Below are 12,380 nucleotides of genomic sequence, written 5' to 3' on the forward strand. Positions count from 1 at the left end.
CATCCCCCTCTCTTAGTCCTGTTTTAATTTTGTATATTTCCAACAGTTCACCAACGAATTTAACTTGTGAATATGTTGGATCAAAGCTATGTATTTATCATAAACTCCAAACTCCCTGACATTTTTAAAATTTTTTTATGAGAGTCTCACAGTCAACTGGATCATAGGCCTTCTTGAAATCCACATAGGTTATGTCATCCTTTTCTGCCTCATTGTTCAAATCTTGATCGATGATTTGAGGTGAAAATTCGTTTTGCACATTTACATCCCTTTTGGAATGTTACCTGGTATTCCTCTTACTGTTTATGTAGATGGGCCTCTGCCCTAGTGTCTTTCGACTTTATCTTGTACACAATGGGAAGAAACGAGCTTCCTCTGTAATTATTGACATGTATATTATCACCCTTTTTATGCAAGGGATTCTTCCACTCCTTTGAGATCTCTTCTGTTTGCCCAAATATGAGCAAAATGTCCTTCCAATTGTTGAACCACATTTTTGTCTGTGGTTTAAACAATTCTGCTGTGATAGTCTTTCAGGAGCATTATTGCTTTTTATATCTTTAGTTACACCCTTGATTTCTTCTTTGTTAAGAAGATGTGAATTCTGTAGGTTTTTGTGGGTTTTCCAAAAACAAGTCCTTCCTCTGTAAGGTCACAGTTCAAAAGTTTTTGAAAATAATTTGCTAAGTGTTTGCAGTGTTTATGATAAGCTTTCCTTCCTCATACTTGAAACCCAAGTTCCTAGGAGTAAAACCTTTTATTCTTAAAAACTCTGTAAAATTCCCTGATGTTGTTTCTCTTAAGGTTCTTGTCAATTTGGTTAAGTTGTTCCTTTCTGTATAATCATTTCACATTCTTGAGGATTTGGGCAGTACATTTTCACTGAATTCCTCAAAATATTTGTGGTGAGTGCATCATCAATTCCATCCTCTGGATCTTTCCTGCAGTGCTTCATTGTCCTAATTTTCTCTTCTTTGCCATTAATATTGTATGTTCAACTGCCTTTTGGTTCTTCTAGGTAATTTCTTATGGCTTATATGAGTCCAAGGATTTAATCTCTTTCTGGTTCTTCTGTACAATTTCTTGATTGACCTTAAACTCATCTGTCCTAAATCTTGATTTTTTTTTTTTAAATGAGGTTTTCTTGGTGGTTTTGGGTATGAAACTTGTCTGCACCCTAAACACTGAGTGTGGCTCCCTTTTGAACCCTGAAATTCATTATTTCCCAGGGGCTGGAGGTTGCCATATGAATGATTTGAAATTCTCCCAAGTTGGCATTCAGCGATACTATTTTTTTCGTGATCAGCAACACCATTATGCCGAATTACAAAGATCCTAGTTATATACAATAGATATTCATCTAAAATGGAAGATATATAAATATTTACAGCAGACAGATATACACAGTAAAAACTGTACAGTCATATATAATACATATTTACATTAACAACGACATTAACAAAGGAAAATACATTTACAGTATATACAGGAGCAGAACAGGAAAGAACAAGAAGGAAAATTAAGTTAAGTGAGAAATATCATGATAGAAGGAAGGAAACGTTATGAAGATGTCTAGGTTCTTGTTGATAGATAAGGTATTAAACATTGCTGGAATACGTACAGAAAGGGACCTTTGGGTGAGAGAAAGTCGGGAGTAAGGAATATGGTCTTCATTCTCGTACTACGGGATGGGATGTGGAGGGGGAATAAGGAAACTAAATCTGGAGCAGCTTTAGGTCAGCTTACTTTCCTCCGAACAAAAAGAGTCTTGAGTTCCAGTTTCCCAAGCACTTGGATAGCACAGAATAAAAGATTGTACACGGTCAAGGTGGCTGAGATTTGAGGAAGCAGAAATGGACCAGACTGGACAGGCGTATTCAACATTAGGTAAGATACAGGACGCGTAGAATGCTCTGAGGGCATTTACATCTGTGATGTCAGAAAACCTGTAGAGTAAACCAAGGAGTGAAATAGCACGTGAGGTGACCCTGTTTATGTGCGAGACAAACAACCGAGTGGACAATAAGTTCAGATTGAACGAATCACAAACTTCAGTTCGCCTTTGTCCATTCTGGTTTGTCCTATTTATGGCCTGTTTTAATACTGACTTCATAATTAGTTATTTTCGGATCTTTTCAGCCTAACCTTTCCCTCCACACCAATGGTACAGATGCATAATTCAACTGATATTGAAATGGAATCTTCTGCTTCAACACCACGTCACAGTAGCACAATGCAAAATGAAGATCCTGACCCTTTTGCTGACACACCTATTTCCCAAGGTAAGGAAAATGGCTTTATTACAACTTTGAATAATGATAACATTTAACTCTGGCTTTCATGATCAACATCATGTTTGCAGGCTTGTGACCTTTGGTCAGTTGAATCTAAAGCTGCCAACATTTCATTATAAACTGAGTTTGGCATTTTCATCAATCTGCAATCTCTGATATCTGTAAATTTCAACATTTTCATTGCTTTCAAATACAACACCAAAACCAATGAACTTCCATGTTTAAATTTAATGACAACGTGCAATTATTGTAATTTAAAAAGCAACAAATTACATATTAAAAACAGTGCCTGCTTTTGTCCCCACCATGTGCTTTGTAGGTGGCAAAATTAAAGATCACTGTAATTCATGCACAGTTTATGATATATCACCTGACTTCATGATATTTTTCAGTGCTGCCATATGTAAAGAATGAAACAAAGTCTGAAACGTATTCTAGTTTTGATTTTAACCTCTCAAGCTGGCAATTTAATCCAGAGCTGTTCACTTCTCAGGCGGTATTTAAATTGAAGAGGTTTAGATACCATCAAGTTCAAGAAGTCATAATGTTAAATCTACGAAATATAACTTAACAAAAATTTTAGGATTACTTACCGAGATCAAATCCAATGTTTCTGAGCAATATATCTGACTGCTGCAGTTCAGTGTTGTCCATAATCACACACAATATTTACAACAACATATAAGGTAATATAAATTTTTATTCCAAGTCTGCCATTCCAGAATATAAGGGACTCGTCCACAAAATATTTTTGGTGGAGATGTAGGCCGTCCCAAAATTTCCGTTTATAACTTCCAGGAAAGGCTGAATGTTTTTTAGGTCCCTTGTATGTATTCCATGTAGAATTGTCAACAAAATGTAAATATAGCAAGATGAGTTCAAACCTGCCCCTTCCATTGTTTGAGGGAATGCAGGGGTTTATAAAAATCCATTCCTGGTGAAATAGCTCTTCAGGGTGAGTTTCCGTCCCCATGAACATTACAAGCCCCAAGAACACACAAATTTCCTCCCCTGTCACTGCCTTCCACGTCCGAGCACGTGGTGTTGGTTTCAAGGGCGCACCAAATATATTTGTTTCTTGAACAATTACATCAATCACTTCGTTGTTGAAAAATAACACAAAAAACACCTAAAATAGATGCAAAATACTTTCATGTACTTGGCATACCCATGAAGGGGATCTTTTGTGTGCTCATGACGACATCTACCTCTCGCCACAACCAGTGAACAGCACACAAAGTTATTACGGATGAAGCTGTTTCTTCATCTGCGCTGTCCGCCACTTCTTCAACAACCTCTTGCTGTGCTGTCCATATCACTACCAAAAAATTTGCTTCCTGACACATCGCTTCCACTACTTTCATCTATCAAACCAATAATCTCCGCACCCATATGATAATGAGACGGCCCAGCCATTCCTCTGCAACTGAGTAGCCGCTAGCCTGCAAAGCAAAAAAATATCTGTGCAGTATTTGCTTTTGGTGCTTCCCCTTCATAAGTGGCAAGGATTTTCAGGCTCTCTCGCAATAAGCCTTTTGACGCTTGGCATTGGTGATCTCAGATTTGAATCACAAGCTGCTCTATCCTCTCAAATGCGTTTTTGATGACTTTGAAGCTATTTATTGTCCATGTGTGACAGGTAGGGACCCTCTTAGAGGCAGCCCTGCCCAGGGAGTGGCACCCCTGCCTATGTGAGTCCCAGAGCACACTGACCCGTTGTGTAACATCTGGTGAAGGGTAACGAGTGAAGATCTCAACGGCAGCAAAGCAGAGAATATGATTCATTGCGGTGGAGCTGGTGGAGGAGGCAGCTCATTCCTCTGTGGGTAGTACAGGTGGAACCCACTGCCTTGTGGGATGAGGTGGGATCCTCGAAAGCTAAGGGAGTAAACCCCAAAAGAAAATCCTCAATTACGTTAGACCTAGTAAGCCAGTAAAAGAGCTTATTTTCAGTTTCTTCCAAAACATATAAGAGCCTCGGAACGCATTTATCAACTAAATTAAGATCCCAGCATGAGCAGACTCGTGTCAAGGATGATGGTTTATGGTCTGATGATAGACAGGGTCTTACAAAAATGTAAAAATCCTGCAAGAGACTAACACGGATTGGGCCCATCAACTTCCTCAGTCTCACAGGAAAATGTGAAGAACTAGTGGACCTCATGGAAAGGAGGGAATTAATGATACCGGGGCTGAGTGAAACCAAATGGAGAGGGAAAGGAGTGAAGAAATTAAGAAAACAGTATACACTGTATTGGCATGAAAATGACAAAGAGATGAAGAATGGTGTTGGTTTCATCATGAGTAAATATCTAGGAGGAGTTGCTGACGTTCAGTATGTTAGTGAGAGAATAATAAAGGTGATTGTGCATTTAGGGAGAGAAAAACTAGCTTTGGTACAGGTGTATGCACCTCAAACTGGATGTTGTCATGAGGATAAAGACCAGTTTCTTGGTGATTTGGAAAAAGTTATTGGTAAAGAGAGAGTAATCATTATAGGAGATCTGAATGCACAGATTGGGACGGATAGAACAGGATATGAGAACTAATGGGACCTCATGGAAATGGTGGAAGAAAGACTTCTGTATGAGGAATGGGTTGGTGGTGAAAAATACAGTAGTTGGTTCAAGAAGAGACAGGGCCATAAAATAACACATTACAGTTGGGATGGACTACAAAAGACTGTAATTGATTATGTCATCTCAGATGAAGAAAGGTGCAGAATGGTAACAGATGTCAGAGTAATACCCAGCGAGAGCCTTGACATGACCACCGTCTATTAGTAGACCTGGGAAACTTCTATGTGCCAAAAGTACAGAACAGGAAAATGCCAAAAATCAAAGTATGGAAACTCCAGAAAACATATAAGAACTGAGTATCAGAATCAGATAAAAACCCTGTTACCAAGAGACGAAAGGAAAAATGGAGAGGCAGAATGGACCAGCGTAAGGGACACATTGGTTAAAGAAGCAACTGAAGTTTGTGGAAAGATAAGTATGAAAACAAGGGAGAAGGAAACACTGTGGTGGAATGAAAGAGTGAGAGCAACAATCAGGGAAAGTAATCTCTTGCGGAGGGAAAGGGATTGGGAGAAAAATAAACGCATTTTACTAGAGACGAGGCAAAGATCAAAAACCTCGAACAATTATGCCAAAACAAGAAACTGTATGATAAAAGAACAGTTAGAGAAGAAAAGACCAAGGCATGGAATATATTCACTCAGAAACTGGTGGAAGGCAGCAGAGGCAATAAGAAACTACTGTATTGCGTTATCAGGGGTTATATTACCATCAATTGATCCTTTGCCCGATTGTTGTTCTATCTACTTTAAGTGTATATAGTGTAATGGTCATAGCGTCCACCATGCCAACTTGCTACGGGCCCGGCTCGTCACCATATTCGGCCCACCCCCTTACTTCATCCGCGCCAATCACGAGCAGCACTTAAGTGCTAGGCCAGTCCCACTCGCTTCTGCCTGGGGTCCCGTAGCAGAGGAGTATGGAAATGACTCCACGATTAATCTGGAGTCTTCCATCTCGCGATGTTTCTGGGTCCATCGAGCATCCGGACTATTCTAGAAGGGCCAGCGCAGATATATAAGAGAGGAACAACCTGCCTGGAGTCAGTGAGAGTTAGACTGGGTTAGTGAGTTAGTGAGTGAGTGAGTGAGAGCGAAATTGAGTTCGCTGGTAGCCTGGGCTGGGGATGTCAGCCTGATGGAGTATCTGCCTGTTGGAGCCGAGGACTCGTTCCTGTTTCCCTGATGTCGTGTGTGAGTCCCTTGGGGCCGGCTGCTGGAGAAGAACCTTGGGTGTTCTGGAGCAGCGCGAAAGGAGCACTGGGTGACGACGTACGCAGACTGCGAACGGAGTTCGATGGATTGAGTGAACAGCGGATACTATCCCGACCTGCGAGACTGACGTGTAGGCTGTGGACCGTGACAGCGCTAACGAGTGTGACTGAGTGGCCGAGAGAATGTAGTGTAAATAATCGATGACTCTGTGTGTGTGTCATTGTAGATGGAATATGAGAAACTGAGAGAGAGAGTGCGAACCTTGTAAGTGTGTAACCGTGTACTTGTGTAAGTTGTAAGCTCGGCTATCGTGTGTGTGCGTGTGTGTAAATCTGCAATTGTAGTGCTTAGTTAATAAATCTTAGAAATAGGACACTAACCAGGTTCTGTACTCATTTATTTATTTATTTATTTATTTATTTATTTATTTATTTATTTATTTATTTATTTATTTACCCTCTATACGCCATATGAAATAAAATAAATAAGAGGTAAAAGGAAACCAATGAATACCATAAAGGCACTTGAAGATGAAAATGGAAATCTGGTTAGGACAGAAAGTGACATGAGAGAAGTCCTGAAAAACCATTTCGACCACCTACTGAATAGACCAGTTCAAGAACAAAATACAGAACCGGAAATCCAAACCTACAATGAGAATCTCCTCCCACCTGGACAGAAACTGAGACAGCCTTAAAATCTATGCCTAAAGGAAAATCTTCTGGTGCAGATAAAGTGAATGCAGACATGATAAAGGCAGCAGGCATCCAGGATATACAATGGCTGCACAGAGTACTAAATGCCGTATGGACAGACAACAAAATACCTGCAGATTGGAGCAAGGGCTTTATAATTCCCCTGTTTAAGAAAGGCAGCAGGCAGAAACCCACCAACTATAGAGGAGAACACTGCTGTCTCATGGGCAAAAAATTCTAGAGAAGATCATAGAAAGGAGATGAGAACCATCATTTAACCACAGTTACAGAAGGAGCAATATGGATTCAAAAGTAACAGATCAAGAATGGACCTAATTTTTAGCACCCGCATGCTGATGGAAAAGTATTGGGAGAAGGGCAAGAACCTGGTCACTGTATTCCTGGATATAGAAAAGGCATATGATGGTGTTACAAGAGATAAGATTGGGAGTGCCTGAGGAAAAGAAATGTGCCTGAAGGACCGGTAAGGCAAATTCAGATGTTATACAAAGACTGTACTACCTGTGTACAAATTGGGGAGGGTCGATCATCATGGTTCAACAAGTGGAGTTCAACAAGAAAGTGCACTGCCCCACTACTGTTCATCACTATTATGGACAATATAATAAAGAACATCAAGGAAAAGTTAGGTGAACTGAATGCAGTAGCCTTTGCTGATGATATCATGATTTGGAGTGAAACAGAAGAGGAAGTACAGACTAGACTCAACGTATGGAAATCCCAGTTCCAGGAATAAAATCTCAACATCAGGGAGACCAAGACTGATGATGGCAGTCGACAGAGAAGGGTGTCCAGGAAGTGTAAAACTAGGAGACCACTGCTAGAGTGTGTGGATAATTTTCCTTACCTTGGAAGTGTAATCTCCAGTGATAATTTGGTCAGAAAGGAAATTACAAACAGAGTGCAAAAGGGATCAGAATTCTGCCAACAAGTAAGAACACTTTTATGGGATGACATGATTCCAAAACTGGCCAAACTGATGATGTTTAACAGCTATTTCATACCAGTATTGACCTATGGTATTGAAGCATGCACCCTCACAAAAAGAGATTCATCAAAACTGCAAGCATCAGAAATGAAATTTCTTAGATCCACCATTCAGTAGACCAAGATGGACAAGTTAAGAAGTGGGGAGGTGAGGAAAGAAGCCGGAATAAAAACATCCCTATTAGACCGAATCGGCACATCCAGACTACGGTGGTACGGGCATGTGATGAGGATGGAGCCCACAAGAACAGCCAGAATAAGTTTGGAAAGACAGGTGGAGGGGAAAAGACCTGCAGGAAGACCTAAAATCCGATGGATGGACATGATCAAGGTTGAGCTAGTTACCAGAGGATGGGCAATGGATGCTGTTCTCCAGGACAGGAAGAAGTGGAAGAGGCTCATTAACAGTACGCAGGAAACTGGAACCGTACAATGATGATGATGTGTCATGACATTATGCGAAAGGAAATTTTTGCATTTCTGCGCATCACAATTTTCTCATCTTCACCATTTGAAATTTTTTCATTGCACATGTATAGAACTCACCGAGATGAATTGAATGACACCTCACACAACATGCTACCATGTCAGAATCGAGAGCTACACTAATTGTTAGCTATGCAGCACAGTGACTTGACTACCTCAAGATAGCAGCACTATTGCACTGCCAATATGTCCTGTACTGATGTCAGCCTGTTATTGCTGGGTAATATGGTTCTTTCTCTTCGCAATGAGGTATTCATCATTGTCATGCATATTATCTAGCAGTTATTTTGATTTTAAAACTTTCTTGTTGTACAGTTCACCAGCCCAAGTACAGTTCCAAAACAGTAGGTGTATTCTGTATCAAAATATTACACCTTTTTCAAAATCACTTGTATTTTGCTGAAAATACAGTATATTGATGTAAAATATCCGCTTATTGCATTACAATGAATCTCATGTTACATCCGTATTGACGGTTGAACTTCTTACAAAATTGTACCAAATTATGTTGATATCCTCGTAGTCAATTGTACAATATTTTATGTCCCATTAAGATGAAACTTTACACAGACATAGACATGTTTCGACCCGGCATTGGGTCAGACATATATAATGAATTTTGTGTGTCCGATATTTTAAATCCATTAGCACTCCATGACCTATGGAATCATTATGCCTTCTTGAAATCCACAAATGTTTAAGATTGTCCTCCTGTTTCTCATTGATCTTATTTTAACTATTTAACGTGAACTGGGTATATGAGCATTAGAGAGTTGATTTAACTGATAAATAATTTGAAAACAATTAGATATCTTATGCTGTTAGTATTTGATGCTCATTTCTTGGCATGGCTCTCAAGACCGCAAGTCACGTGCAGATTTAGCAACCTCGCCCCATAAAGCCCATTTGAATTCACCCGTGAAGCGATCTGATTGGCTAACTTAAGTAGCTGATAAAATGGCAATGGCATGAGATATTGACATAATTTTTTCAAATTACTCATCAGTGTGACCAACGCTCGAACGCTCATACACTTGGTTCACGTAGTTTCCGACCACCCTGTGTATTTGCTCTGTGCTCACTCTGCCTGATATTCACCTGTCTGTTTGTAGATGAATTTCAAGTCTAGATTGCAATCCTTTTGACAGGATTTTGTATGGTATGGGAATAAAGGAGATACTTCTCTAGTTGCTGATGTTGGCACCGTCTCCTTTTTGTGCAAAGGGTGAATGAGTGCAGTCTTCCAATCATATGGAATTTCTTGTCACCCAAATATGGGCAAATAGTTTCTCTAGTTTATTTGCCACATTTTCACTAGCATATTTTAATAGCTCTGCAATAATAAAGTCCTTCCCCGGAGCTTTGGTTTTTTCTTAATTTTTTTTTTTTTTAGTTCCTTAATGATATCTTTAATTTCTTCGTATTTGGTGGAAGCAAATCCTGTAATTTAAACAGTGGTTCTCCAAAGAACAATATCTCCTCAGGTTAACAGTTCGGACGTTTCTGGAAGTTTTCAGCCAAATGTTCAGTTTTTCTTGTCACCCAGGATGAGTTTTCCTTTGGTTTTGTTCTTGAACATTTAGAAATTTCTTGTGTTGTTTTTCTTGAAATTTTCCTGCATGTGGAGCAGTTATTCTTTCTCATACCTTCTCTTCATGGTCCAAAGGATTTTTGCCGTGATTTTCCTTCTATATTTTTCTGGCTAAACACCACTTTACATTTTTATTTCTATAGTTTTGTTAAATTTTTAGTTTGAAAACCATAAATACGACAGTACAATTAATCACAAATAATTATGAAGCAACTCATCTAGTCACTATCTTCATTAGTAGGCCTACATTCCAATATACTGGTGTCTGTTGCCTGGTTTGCATTACCAATCTGTGATAGTAAATACGAATTTCTCCGGAGCAAACTAATAACAGATACTGTATGTGAAAATTAAGTCTAGTCTTCATAATTGGCTGGGAGACATTGTGCAATGCTAGTTTTCTTACGAAAACTGAAGTTTTTGGTTCACAAACACGCGTGACCCCATCCGCAGCTGGCCATGCAAACTGTAATTTCTAACACTCTTCCTATTGCTGGAGCTTTCAACTGATTCATTTCAGTCATGACCACACATCCAAACTTTCCCTTTTCAGTCACGTATTCGCATATCCTGTTTTTTGATTTTTGGAAATTCAGCTGTTAGTGTGCGTAATGCTCAGTGTGATTTCTCTTTTTAAGCCGTGGTTTATTTTTCCTGCAGTCGCGTATGCAAATCTCATCCACATCGTTCTTTCTTCCTGCTGTGTGATTACCAATTTCCTCTGCCTCTTAAAAAATGTAGAGATTTTTGTGAGCTGTGAATGGCCTTTAATGAGTACTCACACAATGCATCCTAAACACATGCTACAACTGACACGATATGTACTTCCGGTAGCAGGAGTAGAATTACGAAGAGAGTGGTGAGCGGAAAATGCCAGTTTTCATATTTCTGCACATCAGGAGTGCACTGTATGAACCTTGATATGAATAATACATGCACACCAAGGTTTTGCTACCAACTGTTGAAAAACGCGGGACTTATTCACTTGTATACTGTTTTGCATTCACAGTGACAATGTTAGTTGCAAAATGTCTTCTAATATATTAACAGGGTCGAGGACATTATTCAACATGTTGTAAAGTTACAGTACTTGTAAGGATGAGGTTGCATTACCCTCTTAACAGGTGCTAGTCTTCGTGTTCAACTAATAAATTGTAGCTCGTTTTGATTTAACCTCTTATTTTTAGCCTTACAAGATAGTATTACTTTTGTTTCAAAGAAAACAGAATTTAAGAAGCGAATGAACCACAGAACATTAGCAGTAAAACTTTTTTAAATTAATTGCATTGATTGATTGATTGATTGATTGATTGATTGATTGATTGATTGATTGATTGATTGATTGATTGATTGCAAGGAGGGATGTTTCCAGGAGGGATGTTCCCACTCTGCCCCTACAGTGTCATTCAAGGAGACAAATGCACTGTCCCTCAACTATTCCCCTCTGTATACCATACAGGCAGTATTCTCATTATTCTCATTACATCATCAGTTTTTTCTGTACTGCAATTACTGTTCCAATCTATCAGAAGCTCTCCCAATCACAGTCTGTCAGTCAGCACTGGGCAGGAGTGTGATATCCTATGAGTGTCAGCCAGCATCTTAGCCTACTGTCACTAGTTTATGAAAGTGCGATAGAGGTGATTCACTGAAATTAACTGCTTACCAAATAATTTTGTCCACAGAGAGAGAGAATGTACTGATGGCTGCAAAGCAGAAAATGAGTATTTTGTCAGAAGCTCGTCCATCACAGAAAAAGCTCAATCCATTCAAGAAGACTGCAGACCCAACTGAAGGACACAAGGGACTGGATAGACTCATTGCATGCTACATCCAGGGGAATAACAGTAAGGAGCCACAGACTGATTCTGCAACACCTCCAGTTTCAGGAAAGGTATTGCAGTATACTTTTTTATTTACAAAATGTAACAATCGCTTGTTGATTTTTCATGATCCTTTGAAAGTAAAATATTTAAAATGTTTATAACAAAAAATTGGAACATTGTATGGGTTCACATTGGGAACCTGTTGTATAAAAACTTGTGTTCCAAACATGTTTTGGTTGGTATGGAAGAAGTTTCATTATCATAAAAATACATGAATTCTGTAGGTGTAGAGAACGAAGTTCCGTTGGTGAAATTGCAGCTCTGAAGTTTGGTATCTTTTATCACAATAAGAGGAGCTACCATTTATAACAAGGTTTTTTCTAAGTTGTTTGATGACATCCTCGCAAAATTTGTAAAGCTTTGATAGTCTTCATCATTATACTTGGGGACAAAACATGATGGCCTCAGTTCCTGCAAACGAGCTGGAAGCCTGCACCCTGCTGAGTTAACGAGTTCTAAGTGATCCTTGTTTGGTGTGGAGAGGTAGGTTGCCAAACAACTTTCTTCCACATTCTCTTCAGTCTTTACCCTGTCTTCGTGTCGAATGCAGTAGACGATTTGGCAACTCCAGCTACAGAAGACTTGGTAAATCCTAAAAGCTGCTAATTGACACCGGGCTGCTGCTGG

The 12,380-nt window shown here is 39.3% G+C and overlaps 1 protein-coding gene across 2 annotated transcripts in view; it reads left to right on the forward strand.

Annotated features, from left to right (window-relative positions):
* Ctf4 (Chromosome transmission fidelity 4) overlaps window positions 1–12,380 on the forward strand; it is a 175,681-nt gene that overhangs the window by 141,286 nt on the left and 22,015 nt on the right. For both annotated transcript variants that reach the window (XM_067151705.2, XM_067151703.2), the window contains exons 15-16: window positions 2,140–2,282; window positions 11,553–11,761. In XM_067151705.2, the coding sequence (XP_067007806.2) occupies window positions 2,140–2,282; window positions 11,553–11,761 (352 nt within the window). The remainder of the gene's footprint in view (window positions 1–2,139; window positions 2,283–11,552; window positions 11,762–12,380) is intronic.

This window comes from Anabrus simplex, chromosome 7 (assembly GCF_040414725.1).
Source record: "Anabrus simplex isolate iqAnaSimp1 chromosome 7, ASM4041472v1, whole genome shotgun sequence".
Classification (NCBI taxonomy): Eukaryota; Metazoa; Arthropoda; class Insecta; order Orthoptera; family Tettigoniidae; genus Anabrus; species Anabrus simplex.